Below are 20787 nucleotides of genomic sequence, written 5' to 3' on the forward strand. Positions count from 1 at the left end.
AATACAAGCACACAAAAAAATGAGACATGAGAAAGCCATGGGCATGACACAAGACCGACAAACTGTGATTGATGAGATTTTATTTTGAAAAATCAATCAATCAATCTTTACTTTCTTGCAGTACAGTAAATAACATTGATATCAACCTCATTCAAAATGTCACAGTGAGGAGGACATACAGTATAGATAACATTATTTTTTGTTTTGATTAAACTGACTTTTTGACTAACACATTAATTTGTCTTACATGGGGCTCTCTAAGTAATATTAAAAAAAAACAGTACAGTACACTCAATGTCCAACTGAATGATACGGCAGACATAAAAGAAAGACAAGAACAGGTTGTGAAAGCTGACCCAAAACCTAAGAGGATGACAAAAACAACCACAAAAAAATGCACAACTTGCATAGGAAGATGGAAACATTTTGTCCACACTGATATTTGCTTGCTCGTGCAAAATGTTTCAACAGCCCATTTTGATAAAGCTACATAATATGAAAGAAAAATAGGAAATCGACATAAAATGAATGAAAACCTTTGGCAATTTTTGCATTGTACACAAACTGTATGGGCTAGACTCTGGGTATGACCTGATGCTGCTTTGATGTCATGTCACGTGTAATACCACACATGAAAATTCATAGAATTTTTTTAGTTTTCTATATTTTCTTTGTACTTCCCCTGTAATTGACCATTTGTTAAGCCCCGATCCCAAACAGCAATTGTCCAAGTAGTTACTTCCAAGGCCAGAAGTTAAGTTTGTCTACACAGGAGGCATTACAGATGGAACTTAACTAACTGGAATGTAACTTTTGAAGTACTTGTACTTATACTTCTACTCCACTGCATTTCTGAAGGAAATATTGTACTTTTTAGTCATTATCATCCCATCATTACATTTATTTTAGGCACTTTAGCCACTAATTTTAAGTATTTTCAAGTAAAACATATCATGATCTTAAAACACATGAAGTATTGTTATAAGTAAAAAATAAATAAAATTCTCTGAATATTGCCATTTTGCATAATGAGAACTTTTACTTTTGATACATATTGCTGGTAATAGTTCCAGCCATGTTTTTCAGTCATCCATCTCCAACATGTCTGATGGAACAGATAACACTTCTAATTACAATCAATACAGCTGTCTACACAGGCCATGTAATGGCTCACATTTCACCTGTGCTATGGGTGTGTAACTGCAACACAAAATTTATTTTTCTGCTTCAAATCTATTTTCCTCTGTTTTATGCACATAACTACAGTGATTGTGTATTGGGCCTGGGTGACCTACACTCAATGCTGTGCCTGAACACTCATGTCCCATTTAGGGACTCCCTGATGCTACTATATCAGAGTTTAGGCTAACGTGAGCCGCACTGCCTTGCTCTGTGGCAACTTTGCCATACTCATTAGTAAGCCCTCATCCTCAAACCATCTGTCATGTAAAAGTGAAACAAATTGCTTAAAAATACTAACAATAAAACATAAAAATATTTACATTGCATTTTATAATACTACACTACAATATAGGACTAACCCTGTAACACAAGAACAATCCTTTATTTCCGTGTAATCTTGGATTATTAACTGCCAGTGATGCACATGCAATCTTCCTGGGACTGGTTAGTGTTTTTTGGATCATCACAGAGCACTGTATTAGCATGACATTATATATGTAGCAATCAAAAGTTTTCAACCAACTCACAGAGTTTATGTTAGCAAGCTGGAGCTAATAGAAGACACAGTTTTCATTTCAACCCTTGCAAACCAAAAATGGGAACCTGCTTTTGTCTTTTCCTGACTTTGTTCTGGAGAGAACATAGACTGCTTTTGTCTACTTCTTTCTGAAATCAAGGATCTATTGTTTCAAAATGACTACAGACCTCCAGTGGTGCATCTGCCACTGTTATCACTGTAAACTACATATAGTATGTGCAGTGCTAAAATGGAAACTTGACAGGCATAGCAACAATAACTAAGGGGGGTGGGGCTTAGTGAAGGGTCAATTAGAATATCTTATAGATTCACTGAAGGGCAAATGTTTTCCTCTGCTGTCTCTGAATGTGAATGTATCTCTGTACAATCAAAGTAATAAATGAAGTGGCTTTGTACCAACACACCTAAACCAGCCGCGTGTTGGGAGTTCTGTTGTACCCTCTCATATGAGAAAATTGTATAAGACTCTAAACATGCACAGAAATTTGGAAAAAAAAAAACTTAACAAAAGGACATGAGATTAAAAATGGAACACCTGGCAGTGTTTTGTGTCACTGCACTGGCATAAACTGCTCTGATGGTGATGGTGACAGCACTGTCAGTGGGCGACCAGTGTAGCCGATAGCATGTTGTGTTTTAGGTGAGGAGGTGTTTGATGTTTGGCCTGATTCTAGCAATGGGTAAATGAAGCAACAAGTACAGTTAATAGGATGGAGGGACTTCCGTATGGATGCAGGGCTGTGGAGCTACTGTTTGCATTGAGCAGGAAGAATGGGCTGCTGGAGCTGGAGTTGAAGTTTGTGTTGTAGTAGTCTAAATCAGGCTTGGATTTGAGGGACGGAGTACCTTCGCATCCACGTTCAATCTGCCCGCTGCGAAACAAGGCGTCACTAAGGAGATCTGGCAGGCGACCATTGAGATCCATGGACGCCAAGCAGCCCTGGAAGCCTTCTCTGGAAGCCACCAGTTTAGGCAGGTTGCCATACATGCCTGGACCCAGTCCTGCGATGAACAGATCACCTGGGTTGTGGGAAACAAAGACACACTGTAGGAGGAGAAGTACAAGAGGATCTTCATTTGTGTGGGTAAAACACTAACATAACAACAAGAGGAACATTTTCACATCCAACAATGTGGTGGTTCTTTGGTGAGAAGTAGCAGCACACACAACAGTTCAATAGGCTATTCTCATACTCACTTTGGAGTGTGAAGCTCAAATGTCATAAGGTAGAATGATTTACTATTTTTTAGTTTTTCGTAAATGACACCATTTGCTACTGATTACTTCTCTCTGGGTAGCTTATATATAAACATAGCACAAAAAGTAAGGAAATTTGTGTGTGGTAGATTATTTCTTTGTTGTAACAATGCTTCTTGGCAATAAATCTTGCCACTGACTCTTGTTTTTGGATGACTGAAGTTTGAAGAAACAAGACATATTGGCAATTTAACAATTTATTCATTTAACAAACCGGAGCCTCAGTAGCATGTGGAAGAACCATACACAGCCACAACAGTCTGGCACCTCCTCCTCATGCTGGTCACCAGCCTGGTTGCACACTGCTGTGGGATGGCATCCCATTCATGGCATCTCCATGAGGAGGAGGTGCCAGGCTGTTGTGGCTGTGTATGGTTCTTCCACACGCTGCTGAGGCTCCTGTTAATTAAATGAATAAATTGTTAAATTGCAAATATGTCTTGTTTCTTCAAACTTCAAACATCCAATCCACCAAACACCAAACAAAAGTCAATGGCAGAATGAGCTGATTGGCATTGGCAGAGAAGATTTGGCATATTTTTCATGGGTGTAACCCACATACTCAGCTCTGCTGCTCATCCCACAGATGCATGTTCTTTACAAATGTGGCACCATTTAAAAGGGAAATAAACAGGCTTTCCAACAGTATAAGATTTATTGCCAAGAAGCACTGTTACAACAAAAAAATAATCTACCAAACACAAATTTCCTTACTTTTTGTGCTGTGTTTACATATATCTTACTCCACTTGATTGTTTCCAAGATAAATAATATTGTAGGGAAACTGACCTTAGAGAATGACTGAATGACTTGTGCAGTCAAATGGACATGTTAGCGGAGTGAGAGTCATTGCAGGTGTTTAAGTAGTTCACCAACTTAAACCAGTGTAGCTCAATGAGAACTGAACACACAAGGAAATATAAACATGTAACAGGTGTCATGTTCTTTGCATACCTTTCAGGTCCAGGTTCTTGGCTCCATTGATACTCTGACTAGTGGCTGTAGCATCTACTTTCAGTGTGTGGGTGTTGCTGTTGTCTCGGGTGATTGCCACATTGTGCCACTGGTTGTCATTTAGTGCCCTTTCACTTTTACCCTTGATGAGGTTGGGCCCATTTCCAAGGTCAAAAACATAGTGGATGTATCTGCAAAAGAGAAAAGTTATTCTGCCTCACATTTTTATATTCTTAGCCCAAACCTCTCTCAACTCTTTTCTGTCTTGTGTGACAGAAATAAAGAGTTAGTCTTGGGCAGATGTTTTCAAATGCTGAGGCATGCCTGCCCAGTTGAGAGAGACACCATTGTCCATTTCTGGCCACTCTCTGCATTAGAGAATACCAGACTTTCATAGCAATGAAAGAAACACCAAAACCAAGAAACAAGGAATAATTTCATGGGCGAGTAGTTATTACATAACACTCTACTGTCACCAACATGTTGAATTTAATATACTGTTATCACTGTAAGCAATGTTAAGTGGCTAACCAGCAAACCTGGATACAACCACATACACACATAGGAGCCAACCAGTGTCCAAGCAGCTACCTGATTATCTTCTTCAAAGAATAAATGCTGTTTTCATATTGATTACACTTTACATTGATCATGTTTCTCATACATAAACATGAAGCCTACAACTCAGTTTCATTTTCCTGCTGCTTTGAGTTTTGCTTTTACAATTTCAGAAGAATATGTAACTGTTCCACTGGAACTACTTGAACAAACAGATGATAGGCCCACAACTTATTGTATGCATCAATTATGTAAATCATGTTGGAAATGTCAGTAGATTGTGTGTAGAAATACGAATACCATTAAAATAGAATTGTGAAGAATATTGACATTAACATTTTTAATTTTAGTAATAACTATTAAAAAATGTATTGAGTTTCTATTCTATATATTTTAAGTCATCATAGTAGCCATATAACAATGCTATATGAGCACTGAATATGCTTCTAAAATAATGCAGACTCAGTGTTAATTTATTTTAGTAATATTAGCCTGCTGTTACTATATGTATTTTGGTATGACACATATCCAGCTCTCTTAATACATCCATGATTCAAAGGGACAACTGCCCGTTTCAATATGGCAGTCGCGTTGATGCATTGATCCATCATCCCATTTTTAAATTGTCTTCAGGATTACAGTAACCCAGTACTAGTTGTCTGTACATCCATGGGTACATAGCAAACAGGAACTGATGATAGTGAAGTTGGCATATTTTTAAGAAGGCCAAATTGGAATAGGATAGGATACTGTAAATATAGGGCACTGTGCAATGCAACAGGGAATCTGCAATTACAATTGCTGGATGCTGCTTTTCTTGAACAAACAAGGACTTGCACGATTAAAGTGAGAGAGCAACAAATCAGGAAAACTTTCTGGAATAGTGTTAATGGTATTCCCCGCATGATGAGGCTTTCAAATTGAGGTGGAATTTCTCCCTCAATCTAACAAGCCACAATAACACAGAACTAACTGTTGGAAATCACAACCAAAATCGTGAAATGAAATGCATAATGAGACATTAGAAATGCAACATCATTCAGAACATTGAGGATAACGGATTCTATGGCTACGCTCATTGTGAATGAAGTGTGCAGTTTTTAAGCAGGAGCAGTTGACATTATGTGTGAGATATGCAGAAATACAGGAAATAAAAGAGTGGTTTCTTGGATTTGTAGATTGCTCTAAAAAGATGGATGCTAAGGGTCTCTATGGTCATATTTGGCAGTTTGTGGAGCAATGTGGACTGTACAAGTTGTTGCACATAGTTGTGATGGGGCTGCCCTGATGTCTGGCCATGTGAATGGCATTCAGCAAAAACTGCGTCAGGATCATATCTCCGCTGTCTACATCCATTGCATGGCGCACACACTTCATTTGGTTTTGGTGGATGTCTGCAAAATTAATCACACAGCAGTGAACCCACAATGTATACAATATCCAGAAGGAGCTAGGTGCTAAAGCTGAGCTTACAGCACAGTAATACACTCATAAAAGGATCTAATCACCTCTTTGTCTAAACTGGCAATTCCACTTAACCATAAGTTTGATCTGGTTTGGTCTGCTGAATATTTTTAGAAATGAAGATTTCTGTGTGTGCCTAATAACTTTTAATCAACTGGTGAGCACTGTCCACTTTGCACATACAGGACTCCCAGAGTAAGACACAACACTGTCTATTGCTGCACGCATTCTGGAATCCTTGAGGAAATACATGGAAAACTTGAAGAAGAGGGAGGATGGGAGAGCAAGCAAGCGCGTGTGAGAAAAAACATCTGCACTGGACTGTGCATCAGCACCCTTGTCCAGACGGCCAGTGAAGAAAGCATGAAACAGAAATGGACCAGGCAGCTTAACATCCCTGTTTTAGACACTATTGTGAGTGAGTGTTCAGATCTTCGGCGCAGTACATGGCAATAGTGCACAGGGTAGATGCCTGATCGTGATCAGCCAATACTCCGCTATACTCTCCATCAGTCCAAAGCTCACAGTAACTGAGATGACAGTGAGGACAGCAAAGTTACCACAGCTGTCCATTGAGATAACTGTGGTACTTATTAAGAGGGGTATTAAGTATTAAGAAGGAACTCACCTGTGGACATTATCCAAACTATGAGAAACTTTTTTACACTAGCCCTCTTGTTACCAGTTCGCACAGTGATTTGTGAGAGGTCATTCTCAGTGATGGACCATATTAGAAACTGGTATCGGCCAACTATGCATCAGGAGAGGCTGTCAGTATGTTCTATGATTATGTTGATTAATGTTTAAAAGTCTGCTTTATGATGAAATATAGTATCTTAGAATGACTAAATGTAAAAGTTGAACTGTCTAACCATTCAAGTGAACTTAAAGGAGAAGTGAAACTGTTAAAGATGGGAAAAATTTAGTATTTCTGTTTTACTGAAATTGTAACTTTTAATCAGTTTTACCGTTCATTGCTGTTAAGTAAACTATATAATCAGTAGTTAAAATAAATGTATTTTTTGTTATCATTACATTCTATTAAGGATCTCTTTATAGAACAATTAGTCCCGCCTCAGTGATGTAAAATTACAGATTGTGTGTGACAATCAGTCCATAGATGAAGAATCTTTTCAGTTGGTCTAGACTCTGGAAATGGACATTTCCTGAGCAGCAAAAGTAAACTTGCAGCTTAAACAATAAAACAAGTATTTTTACTCTGTATCTTCAGGTCAGGTCAATAGGGAAGAAAGGAAACAGGTAGTGGGGAAGACTTTAGGAAAAAGACAGTTAGGAGGTGGACGAGTCTTTTCCACACCAGCCTAAATTGTGACTAGAAACCTTGACAAGCTAGATATTACCACATTAATGTGAGGGCTGGTCTGGACTCCTGTACTGGAGTGGCAGAGTAGCACAAGTGGTCCATATTAGAGGGCAGTCAAGGGATGTGACAGTCACAGAGAATATTATAGCCTACCATAGGTGATGTTACACTGTCAGCTACAACACAAGATGATACTGGACAGAGAAATTGGCAGCCATGAAGATGATATGGTGAATGGAATATTCATTTACTTAAATATTTTATTTAAGTTAATTTCAGCACCATATTTAGCACAAGAAAACAAATTATCTTAAATCCCTCGTACATGCCATTTTGTGTTTGTGTGTGCCTACTAAGACATTCTGCACATACAACAATGACAAGTTTACAGCTAAACTCAGGCAGCTTTGTTGGACCAAGGAGCAGTGGAGACTTAACCCACTGCAACACGAACAAGCCAAAAAACACTGACAAAGGAGATAAGAGTAGCAAAGAGAAGCTACACACAAAAGTTGAAACACAGGTCATCAGCTAATGACTTAGCATCAGTGTGTTTTATTTCAGCCAAGTTGGGTTCATTTACATCTCATCTCATTTATTTTTCTGTTGTCACACTATTGAGTCAGTATAAAATAGTGATTTAGCTGTGACCCATAAACTACCTAGCAGCGTTAACCAGCATTCATTCCGAAGCTGTTGCACTGCAGTGCTGACAAAATCAACATAAATCCAGTCTGATGACAACAGCTCTGCTGAAGAGGGTGTGTGTCGCCTCTTCTGAGACAGAAGCTCTGGAAGGCACTAGGCTCAGATGGTGTGTCACCCTCCAGCCTGTGCTGACCAGCTGACCCCCATATTCACACAGATCACTGGAGTTGTGTGAAGTTCCCTCCTATTTCAAATGTTCCGTAATCATTCTGATCATAAAGAAACCCTCCATCACAGCACTAAACAACTACAGGACCATCAGTTAAACTTACAGTAAGTTTGAAGACGACATAACAGTTATCGGTCTCATCAGAGATGGTGATGGCTGCAAACAGACAGGAGGTTGAACAGCTGGCCCTGTGGTGCAGTAGAAACAACATGAAGCTGAACACACTCAAAACTACGGAGATGACAGTGGACTTCAGGAGTAGCCCCCAGCACTGCCCCCCCTCACCATACTCAACAGACTATGTCAGTCATGGAGACCTTCAAGTTTCTGTGATCTACAATCTCCCATGTCCAACATGAGAAACCAACATTGATCATCAAGAAGGCTCAGCAGAGGATATGCTTCCTGTGCCAGGAGCTGATGATCCAGTTTTACATTGCAGTCATTGAGTCTGCTCTCTGTACATCCATCACTGACTGGTTTGGATTGGCCACAACAGAACAGGAACAGACTACAACAGACAGTCAGACAGATAGGATCAGTCCCCACCATTCAAGACTTGTACACCCCCAGAGTGAGAAAACAGGCCGGGACCCCTCAAGGTCTGGACATAACCTGTTCCAACTCCAATATATCATTGATCATTGTTCTCAGAACTATGTGTAAGTACCCTCAGAGCCACTAAAAACCACAGCCAAATTCCTTGTATGCGTAAGTATACTTGGCCAATAATGCTGATTCTGATTAAGAACAAATCTGTTCCTACAAATTGCATGAGGCCCATTGTCTTGTTAAATTATCTGGAAATGCATCAGATCCTGTAGATGCACTAGACACATGCAATTTCACAATCATATACTGTATACTAAGAAAATAAAATACATTTTATCGTATCCTACAATCTGTCTGTTATTATGTAGATCACAAGATGCTCTAAGGCTGTGTGCTGGTCATTATGATTCCACTGTCAAAATAAAGCTCCTAAAAACATCAGAGAAACTCAAAATAACATTCTGTGAACAAATTTTATGTTACTACTAAAACTTCAAGGTTTCAGTGTGAAAAGGTTAACAAGTAATCCTTTCAAAATAAAACCTACCCCTTAACCAGTTCTACAGCGATAAAATCATTTCCATCTCCAGAGTTGAAGAGTATGAAGCCGTCTGGGGAGGTGGTCTTGAATTGGAAGAAGAGGTGCATGGATGTGTAGGCCTGTAGGGTTGCCAGGCTCAGATAGCTGCTCTTGGATTTGAAGGTGACTGGGTCAGCAATAATGGAACGAATCCCAAAGCGGGCGTTGAGCTCACAATAATCAATGTCACCATTCTTGCAAAGGTCGATGTAGAGCATGCCATTAAATCTGGGAAAGGAAAGGAACAGGCACTTAGTGAAATTATTGTCCTAAAAATAAGGTCCTACTTGTTCTTCAAAGTCTGGAAAATAGAGATGTAAAGACTCCAGAGTTTAAATATGACAAACCCTTAGCTAAATAAGTCTCCACGTGCATTGTTTGCTTCCTGAGAAAATAAAGCTGAATTCACTAACTTTTTTTTCATGTGGGGGCAGAACTCTACAATATACTACACAAAATCCACAATGTATTATATGAAGTTATAAGGCATATTAAAACATTTATATTTACACATTCAGTAAACACAAAGCAACGTTTGCAATAATTTTTGTTGTGTTTGTGTTCACTAGATGAATGTAAGTCTAATACTGACTCTCTTTTTAGCTCTGCTTTGGTCTATAGGGTTTATCAGAGCTTGTTAAACTTGCTAAAAACAGCTACCTGCTGCTGGAAACAGGCTGATGAAAGCATTAAGACTCAACCGAACTGTAAATGTGCCATAAAAACATAAAACCAAAGTAACTGTAAAGATGCAGAATTTGGGTGATATTTATTTGTGAGTTGGTTCCTTGTTATTTGATTCCTGCTAATAAGACAAAATGATTAGAGAAACTTATATATAAATAAAAAAAAGTTAATGTTCTGTGTACCTGAGGCTCTGCAGATGACCAATGAAGCTGGATGGGATACTGGAAACAAATCGGCGGTCTGTCATGATGCCTGTTTCGATGCTGTGGAACTCCAGACGAGTGTGGTCGCCCACCATTTGGCCTGAAGATGGGGAGGGTGGAGGGGATGGGTTGAAAAGAAAGACAAAAAACGAAAAGAAAAGAGAACACTGTCTGACACTAACACAAAAGGGCTGATTTAAGGAGAAAATTACATTAACAGTATTAGATGTATGTAAACATGTCTACAGGCTCTCTTTGTAGCAGAATTATGTACTAGTACTATCAGTCTCTACGGCAACACAGCATGGTATAATACCAATAACAAGGCAATACTAAGAACATTTCTTCAAGAATGAACCTGGGTTGATGCAAGTAAGTACCTTCTGCTACATCATCGTCAACTGTTAGCTTGTAGGTTTTGCCACGACGCACCACACGCACTGTATGCCATTCATTATCATTGAGCTTTTGCCCAGCATACAGCGTCTCCGGTCCCTTGCCTGAGAACAATGGTCAATCACAAAGTTAAAGACATCCTGAGCCTAAAACCAAACCTTTGTTTTCCCATCAGTCCGTCTGGAATCTGTGGCAGAAATTCTACAAGCAGCTTAGTGGCTTGAAAATGCCTATAAATGTAGTTTTCAAACTTATTCTTATACCTTTGGGAAACAAAGGTTTGGTTTAGTCAGTGAAATACACAATGAAAAAATACAAAATACATAACATATGTGACATTTGTAATTCTCATTGAATACATCTGACCACTATGCTGCAGAACAGAGTCATGAGTCTCAAAGGGCAACTACAACATTGCTTTTCCTCATCATCATAGCTTTATAGACATCCTTCTTTACTTCTTCCCTTCCTTCCATCCTCTCCATCATTTTGTTTCTCTCTTCATTATTTTTTCATACCATGAAATGCAAGCCAAAAACCGAGCCACATAGGACACCAGTCTAGTATAAGGAGAGCTTTGCTGTCACACACACATTTTGATAACTGAGATACTAACAAGTCCTCAAAACTAAACAATAAAATATGTCCAAAACCCATATGGATTTGGCCAAAAAAAAAAAAATCGAACCTGAAGGTCCACCAAGCTTTTTTAAAATCACAGTTGAAAGCTCTGAAAACTATTGACAAACTACTTTTTCACAGGTTAGAAAATGAGCCCATACTAGCATTTTCTGATCTGATGGAACAAAGCTGAGGCTGTTTATCACCATTCTTAGCACCTTTGTCCTTTCTGTGTCTGAGAGCACATATTCTGAAGTGAATCACTAATCACTTGATCTCCTCTACTCCACAAAGCTGCATTAACTTGGAGGTATATTTCTAGTGGTAAAAGACACAAAATTACTAATATTTATCTACTGGGGGTTTCAGCCTCTTGATTTGTAATTATTCATTATATAACATAACTGATCTTTATATATATATATATATATATATATATATATATATATATATATATATATATATATATATATATATATGTGTGTGTGTATTCCATAGTGATTTGTGAAAGTCTAACAACTGATATGCAACTGAGACACTATAAACAACTTTAGGATTGTAAAAGCAGCAAACAGACCTCACTGAATCGCCATTCCTAAACATATTATGTATAGAATGTTACCTGATATAAAATGTTGGATATTGAATTTCCCTAACAGAACTAGCCTATATACTCTGCATATTTGAGTACAATGTTGATACTGAGTCTCCTATCACGACCAAACTAACTACTTTTTTCATTAAACAGTCTGATTCAAAAATATCAAATTGTGTGTTATTATTATGTATTATATTATAGTGTGACTTTTCAGTATTTTGATTTGGATCAGTCTTTTATCTGTCATGAACATGCATGTTGCTCAAGGTTAACAATCAAGAATTGTAGTTAATGACATTCTAACATTGTGCCTCTGTTACAGAAAATGTTGTGACTAGAAATGTCCAGCAGATGGAAGTGTTTAATCTCTTAAACTCTTTTCTTGGTTTTAAATCCCTGTTAGTTACATTCATTTTGAAAAACCCTTTTCACCGTATGACAGCATATGATGTTTATCAGCTTGTTCCTGTGTGTTTTAACATATATATTCAATAATGACATAATGATTCAATAGTGAATAACATATTTATGGCTGCACCATTAAATCAAATTGTCAATCCAGTTGTCTTAGGCTATGCATCATTTTATAGACATTCTCTAAAATTTAGCCAGAGGCATTTGGTGTACTTGGAAATTGTTGGATCTCCATCAATATAAGATAGAAATCAAAATAACATTCCATAGGTTAGAACAATGGACACACTGGCGGTCAAAGGTTAATAAACTAGTGTCAGGTCAGCTATATTCATATTCAATATATAAATATATTAAGTGGTGATATTGAACTGCTCAGACAGGCCTGTAAGATCCAGTCAATTAAGGTCTGCATAGGATCATTGCATGATGCCGATAAAAATGTGGAATTTTCCTTTAATTTAATTCATTTATGCTGTTTATTTCTGTTGGGACTACATCTGTGTAACCTTCATGGTGATGCTGCTGCATCTGTTTTGGGTGTTGGCAAATTTCAGCAATGTTGGTGAGGTTACAGCAAAGTTTTACAGCTGGGATGAAATTTTATTTCATACATTACATTGCACAGAGACTGTGTACTGACCTCCATGTATGCTGTTCTGATAGAGGATTTAATGCCATACTCAGCCAGAGGGACAATATGTTACATTTAAACCATGTTAATATTGTATGTTGCCTTTTCATCTAAATTTAGCAGCCTTCTAAACTGTGTTCCATACTCTTACATTGTGGTTGATGTTTTGGTCTAATGGAATGTAGGTTCTTGAAGCATGGGGTCAGGACAAGTACTGTCTCACCAATTTTACTGGTGTGCTATGATGGAATTTACTTGTTATTCATACCAGTCATTCATTCTTAGTATGACTGTCTGCTCTGCCAATGGAAGAACGCAACATTATTGCTTTATGCATGATTTCATTTGCAGTAGTGACACTTTTATCTACATGGAGGTCTCCATCTACATGGACAGATAACAGAACAGCATTTCATCAAAGTAACGCTTAAAACTAGAGGGCGACATCATGAAACCAAAGAATTTAAAATATATATGTCTTTGTTTTGTTTTCTGATTTTTTTTTAAAGGGGAACACAGGATAAGTAATTTATAGAGCAGATATGTATGCTGTTGTAGAAAAAAAGCTATTTCATTTCCGTTGGACTTGGATGAAAGGAATTTAGAAACAGGATAAGGGAATTCTGCAGTTAAGATTAAAATGTGGTAAGGGTTAAGGTTATTTAGTCTATCGAGATCCACCAAATAGGAAAACAGAGTTAAATATCTACATCTGCAGTACCAACATAATTATAGACTATCCAAATTAAGTGTTAATCCCAGCTACTGAGAACAAAGGTGTCACAGTATGAAATATATTTATTAACAGTCTCTCTTTAGGTTAGATAATGCACTCAAGTAGCACTCAGCTACAATTAACCTCTGTTTGCAAAAAAACACCTCAGATTGTTGTCACTTCTAATACAAGGCAATAAGTGGTGATTTCCTATCCTGATCTTGAAAATTGCAGCAAAGTGAAATATATACTTTAAGAGTTATTTCAAATGTATATTGTGACAACTGTATACAGAGCAAAATGGTGTGAAAATGGTTTTATTTTTGATAGCAAACAGAAAGTGAGACAGCAGATCCCTCAGCATAAAATGGAGGAAAGTAATTGATTAAAAATAAGTTAAAGCATGTCTAATATTGAAAAGAAATCACCACTCATTCCCTTTGACTGAGAGTATTTCTGTAGGATTATGGGTAGTCAGACCAACTGGGCAAACTCATCTTCCACATGATAAGCTCAAGAGTAAGTGGTGGGTGGTGCTTGAATATTTAAAAACACATTTCCTTTTAAAAAAAACAACAATCAACACATCATCAACATAGAAAGCAAAATGAAACTTGAGTGTTAACTTACTGGAGTTACAGTTTATCCTGATACAGTCTAGATGGGGAAGAATAAATGACAGATGAAATTGCATCCTTCAAGGTAACTGCTGCAGACATCCAAAAACAAAAGGTCCACCCTTCCGGGGACGTACACATGTAGGAGGGCAGCCATTTTAATCCTTTGGTATTTGTATTTAACTTTATGACAAATTTCTTTGATAGATTTTAAAGATTTCCAACATCATTCAATGGTAAACAAAACAATGCCTGGATCTGTCAGTCACAGAAATATGCTAGTTGATAAAAGATGCTTTTCTAGAGCTTGTGCTCTTTACCCATAGTACCAGAGTTCAAATGAGTTAGTTGTTTAGTGACAATATCAACAGTAAAATGGCCACTTGTAGTACCAGCTACATGAGATTTCCAACCCAAAACAGACGTTTTGACTTTAGGTTTAAAATATTCAGATTAGAAACGTCAAAGCTTCCACACCAACTAGGTGGAAGCAGCCATCCATTTTAGAGCCAGAGATGTGTGAAAAGTCAAGAAATATAGACTGATATACTTTGATTTTCTATTCAAACAGCAAAAAAGTTTACTTTGTAAGACAGTAGTGTGATATAAAATGAAAATCTGAAGGCCACTGAGGCCAGAGTAACTGCTATATGCAGCTGTGAGGACATTGAGGGTTGGTCACCATGTGGCTAGTGGTTTCATGTGTCGTCAACCGCAACAGAAAAGTGGGAGCAAACAGCCGCGATCCAATCAGCACCAGCACCATGCAGAGGCACAGGAACCCCAACCATCAGATTTGGAGTACTATCCTATGCCTACATGTGTCACAGAAAAGAAGCTAAATCTATATAAGCAAGATATATAAATATTTAGATATTTACAAAAAATCTGTGGAAAATCACACACATTAACATAGGCTAAGAAATCAGCATCACTGACCAATTACAGCTGCAAAGCTTTGACTGAAATGTAGATTATGACATGCATGAACTAATAATATGTTATATGATGAAAGAAGGATTTATCTAAATGTGGCTTGACAAACCAGCTAACATCTGCAAACATTACTATCACTCTTACGACTTATAATTTTTAGTAGGCATACCATATATGCAAGATGTAAATTGATGTGTGTGACTCATTTTTCATTAGGGTTTACATATTAGGACTGGAAGTGTTTGGAGGTACTTGGGGTCGCAGCCAGCTGTAGGTTTTGCTGGGCTCTGTTCTCGGGCTGTTCGCCTGACGGGCCGCAGGCTTAAGGCCTTTGAAGGGGTGAATACCATCTTTTGACTAAGCATGATGGAAGATGGAGTTGACAGCTAAACATAAAAACAAAACACAGAAAAAGCATAGACTCCCATAAAGACACGACTGTAAGCAAAGAAAACAACTACCCAGAAGAACAGGAAGGTGACAGAGAGATGTCTTGATGTCAGACTGAGAAATGAGATTAGGTAGAAAGAAAAACAAAGTATATTTTAATGTCCTGTTGAATGATGGGCACACTTGGTGGAGGTCACCTCTTAGAAAGTCTCAGCACACTTTGTTCTTTAAAAAGATTTTATTAGACTAAACTTTAAAAGCAAGAGTCTCTACATCACTTCATAATATGTGTTCTGCTTATTGTGCTGTGACTGTCTCAAAAGTTCTGTAGGAACAGGAATGTGGATATGACTATGGTTTGTCTCTTTCAAAGATGGGCCAAACATGTTTACCACTGGAATTAAATAAGTTGACATTTTCCACTAAATATTTGAATTCAGTAAGTTCTCCATAGTTATCTGTGAACACAAACTGCATTGACACCCATGCAGACAAGATAAAATCTGTATTATCTATCTTCCAAAGCTGATAGAAACCTTAAGGGATTATAGTGATGATAACTGATGGAAAGACTGTGCACAAAAAAACAGAAAGAGAGTGAGAGGAGAGAAGAAGTTACCACTCAATGGCAAACCATCTCATGGAGAAGGTGGCGGTGTGGAGGCAGATGGGTGGGGGGGAGCATACGATACCTAGGTTGACCGTGAGTTTGACACGACCCCCATCCAACTCCAGCCTGAGCGTGTCAGCTGAGTCTCGGGAGGTGGTGGCCATGAGGAGGCCATAAGCCCGCTGGGAGCGAAAACGCAGGGAGACGTCCTCAGCCTCAGTGTGCATAATGGTCGGCATCACCACCTTCATATACATGCTGCCATCATAGGAGAGGATGGAAGCCTCTGTATGACAAAGACAGGAGCACAGAGAGATGTTAGTCATATTACATGTAAGGATGTGGTGAATATTATAAGCTGGAACCTGATACTTTGTACAAATATTCAAATAGTTGTGCTAGTGGTGTGGCTCTAAGGCTGGCATTGTTGGTTGGATGGTCCTGCACTTTGGTCCAGATCATGGCTGGATTAACCTGCTGGGAAGGTCCAGGGTGTAATACCACAGTGACTGTGCACAGACAGTGATGGATATCCATCTTCCATGAATATGGAATCAAATAATGGTCATGAATATTTTGAGCCTGTGAAATGTTTTTTTATGCACATAGATATAATTTGCACATGTGTAAAAAGTTTTTGTAGCTGTAGATGTTTTGTGTATGTGTAATTAAAATCTGTGCAGTGAGGTTTCACAAAGCCTGAGAGATGGACACACAAATTTCCCATCTTTTTATGCGACAGTGAAGGTACATGAGAGACAGACACACAAATTTCCTACCTGTGTGTGCAACACTGAAGTTACTAGGGGTGTGCAGAGAGACCAGTATTTGTATTTGTATCTATATTTGTTAAGACAGCAAAATTGTTTATATTTGTATTCAAATAAAAGTGGAAATAGGGGTAAAAATCTGTTTTTTATTTTTTTATCATGCTTTTAATTTTAGGATATTAAAGTGTTAAAATAAGTGTTTATGAATAAACTACCTTATGAAGGAGGTCCCCACACTGGGTCTCGAACTCTAGTCTCCCAGATCATAGATGACTGCGCTGACTACTGAGCTAAAACCAAGAGCATTGCCAACATGCAGACAGACCTCTACATTATTTATACACCCATAACATAGAGACAGTTGAGCATGTAACGTATGGAGAACTTCAAAGGTGATTCTTGCTTTGCACTTTTCATTTATTGCCTATTGTTTACAACCTAACTTTGTGGAAAGGAGAAGGGGAACAACAGGTTATGGAGAGTCCCTTGTAAGCACTTTGCTTGTGTCGTAAGCTCAGCTTAATCTCTGGGGAACACCCCCAACTCCGAGAATGATGTCCAAATAAGGAAATGTGTAGCAACATTTAGCAGGTTGATGTGACTCGCCTTGTTGAGACCTACTGATAGACGTAGCAGCAGAGAAGAGGAAAGAGACTGAGATAGCGATGTAACTGACCTGCACACTGGTATTTGATGTTTTAAAAATTTTTGTACAAAATAAATGTTTGTAAAAAACCCACTATTTGTGCTTTGCCAAATAATGTATTTGGCAAATATAATTTACACATGTGTAAAAAGGTTTTGTAGCTATAGAAGTATTTCTTAGCATGTAAGGATTCAACATGTGGATTCTTTGAGATTTTTAATTGTATTTTTTCCAGACTCCACAGAGACAGAGGATGCCCCTGCATCAGATGAAGACCACCTGTGAAGTATCCACAGTCACCACATCAAACTTCATATCTGCCATATTAAATTGCCCTCTATATAGCTGTGCATTTATATTTGTGACTTGTAATCCAACCTTCTGTATATATTTATTCTTGAGCCAAATAAATTCGTACAACTGTAAAAAGTCATAATTAATTTTGTTTAGCTTGTTAAGACTACATACTGTTAATTGATTTATACATGCCATTAGTCTAAATGAAGGTGAGAGTCTATTAAAACTAGATTATTGTACAATGATGTAACAAACATGTATTTGTTCAGAAACAATTCACTGTTGTCACTTTATTGTAAAAGAAACAATAGCACAAGTAATATTACATGACAAATAAAATGTACATAAGTAACCTATTTACAGTATAAAGCACCTCAAACTATTTACAATTGAATGAGTGTGCAGGAGGTCTGGCTGCTTGCTTGTGACAATTTCTTCAGTTTGTTTCGAAGCTGAGCCGTATATTGAGTAATAAGCTTCAAGTAACTAGAATAACAAGTGTTAACATGTCAGCTTTGTAGAATATGTTCTGTATGTAGTGCATAAAGATAAGAGTGTGTAAGTCATGTATTTGATACATGCATTAATACTTTATGTGAACCTACACTTTTAGATCTGTGAATGTTTTTAGTGTTCAGTCTTTCTAGTATTCATCACTGATCTGTATCTGTATCAGATTATAAGCTTTGTGGTACTTTATATATCTCTGAATACTAAGAAAATACATAGGAAACACGTATAAATCATGTGATATGTTATCTGTTTTTGATGAGAACATAAATCTGTTGTAACAATAGAACAATACTATAAATTTGAAATGAACTTTGTTGGTAAAATGACACATCTAAATCACTCCACGGCTAAAATGAACACTTCTCTGTTTAAAAATAATATGTATATGCTAAATGTCTTACGGCCCTAAAATTTAAATGGATGAGTTATAGAAAAATTCAGTCCGTACAGTTGTCATGAAAGGAGAAATTAGCTATAGAGACCAAAACCATTTTTTGTACCAGGCTGTAAACATGTTTATTTCTGCTGTAAAGTTGGGCATTTTAACATGGGGGTCTATGGGGATTGACTCACTTTTGGAGCCAGCCTCAAGTGGCCATTTGAGGAACTGCAGCCTGGTACAAAAGCTAATTTCCCCATTCATGACAACTGTACAGGGGGTGAATTTTTATGTAACTCTATTATAATGGCTTAAAGTTATGTATAATTAAAGGCATGGCCGCTTTGAGTGACAGTTGGGTGCCATTGGTTAGGTAACATAACCATTGCATAACCCCAGATTCATCCCCAGTTCATTCCACCATTCAAACCACTTCCTCTTATCATCTATTGTTCCATTTTGAGAGATGTTAAGAGGTTTAGATTAGATTTGGGTGTGAGACCTGATGAGATTGGTGCAATGGCAGCTCCCCTCTGCTAGATATAAATACAACTTCTACTTTCCTTTATCCAACAAAATAAACCTTTCTGGACCTAACACCTGGAATAACACAACCGTTCGATCTGGAAGGCCTTCCATTCACAGCTCCCCGGATAAATCATATTGTACTGAGATCATTTACATCTTATTTTCAATTGACAATAAACTCTCTGGACTAGATGCAAGAATCACTCTTGTTGAAGTGCTTCACAAGGAATTCCAGAAGCTACGCGAAAGCCTGGAATTCACTTAGGAATAACTCACCATACTGGCTAAAGAAAACAAATCCCTCTGTTACCTCCCTCACAACTCAGCTTGCCTCCGTTGCTAAAGAAAAGAAAGACATGAAAGAAACCATACTCGATCTACAGTCATGCAGCATGAGAGACAACCTTGTTTTTTCTGGTATGCCGGAACGAACGCATGACAACAACCCAGAACAGCTGATAAAGGAATTTATGATCACTCACCTCCAAATCTCCCCGGACACAGTAAACAACATTACATTCCACTGAGTACACCACTTAGAAGCAAAAAACCCTGCAAACAAACGCCCACGTCCCATAGTTGCAAAATTCGAACATTTCAAACAAAAACAGCAGGTACAGCGTCACAGCAGACAGACAGAAGACAGCAAACAGAAAGGCATGGACTACGGACTCAATGACCAATTCCCCCGAGAAATCCTGGACAGATGCAAAATATTACTCCCAATCAGAAAACAGAACATGCAAGAAGGAAATGCATGTTATTAGCAGTTATTTCAACTGATAAGTTGTACATTGAAGGCAAACTCTTCAGTGACAAGAAAATAACCCCTGGCTAATCATTTTGGCTTCACTAGGCACCTTAGCACTTGGGAAAAACCAGTTCATGTGAAATTTTAATTAATGTCTTTGTATTCTATGTATTCATCTTTTTTCTTTCATTCTTTGCTTTCTCTGTCTCTCTTGCTTTTTTCATACCAGACCCCCCCCCCATCCAAAACACACCCATGTACCATGTCTCTGAGAAGACCCATATCTCCTATTCTCCCACACACACACACACACACACACGCTCTACAGCTATGGAAGAACACTTGCTCACCCATCTACACATAAACATACTCAGACATCAGATTCCCACATCATGTCACGCACATCCTGATTTTGCCAAGTGGTTGTGGTTCTCAGACCAACATTTTGTATGATAGCCCTAGGACAACAACTGCCTCAGCCAATTAATGTTTGTGATGTCATCACAGAAAGCTCTGCTGCCTGCAAAATTTAAAGAAAAAAAATGAGGAGGAGGAGGTAAAAACGGCTGTACAAAGATGAGCAAATTACAAGGTGAGACCAACATGAAAGTTTTAAAATGTATTTGTTTACACTAGTCTGTTACTACAGCTTTATTATTATGATGGTATTAAAATGCATATTTGCTTTTTACATTAGCATTTTTACACCATGGAAGTAAAGTAACATTAGGTTGCATAGGTGAGCTAACAGTTTGCTAGGTTGCTACTAGCCAAAACCGATAAGCGTTGCTATAT

At 37.9% G+C, this 20787-nt stretch overlaps 1 protein-coding gene across 1 annotated transcript in view; it reads right to left on the minus strand.

Annotated features, from left to right (window-relative positions):
• The window catches only part of nrxn3a (neurexin 3a), a 283641-nt gene that overhangs the window by 105543 nt on the left and 157311 nt on the right, over positions 1 to 20787 (minus strand). The window contains exons 11-17 of the mRNA XM_044375060.1: positions 16191 to 16394; positions 14186 to 14212; positions 10558 to 10677; positions 10157 to 10277; positions 9255 to 9515; positions 3933 to 4123; positions 2567 to 2740 (exon numbers count right to left, since the gene is read on the minus strand). Coding sequence (XP_044230995.1) covers positions 2567 to 2740; positions 3933 to 4123; positions 9255 to 9515; positions 10157 to 10277; positions 10558 to 10677; positions 14186 to 14212; positions 16191 to 16394 — 1098 coding nt within the window. The remainder of the gene's footprint in view (positions 1 to 2566; positions 2741 to 3932; positions 4124 to 9254; positions 9516 to 10156; positions 10278 to 10557; positions 10678 to 14185; positions 14213 to 16190; positions 16395 to 20787) is intronic.

Source organism: Thunnus albacares, chromosome 15, assembly GCF_914725855.1.
Source record: "Thunnus albacares chromosome 15, fThuAlb1.1, whole genome shotgun sequence".
Classification (NCBI taxonomy): domain Eukaryota; kingdom Metazoa; phylum Chordata; class Actinopteri; order Scombriformes; family Scombridae; genus Thunnus; species Thunnus albacares.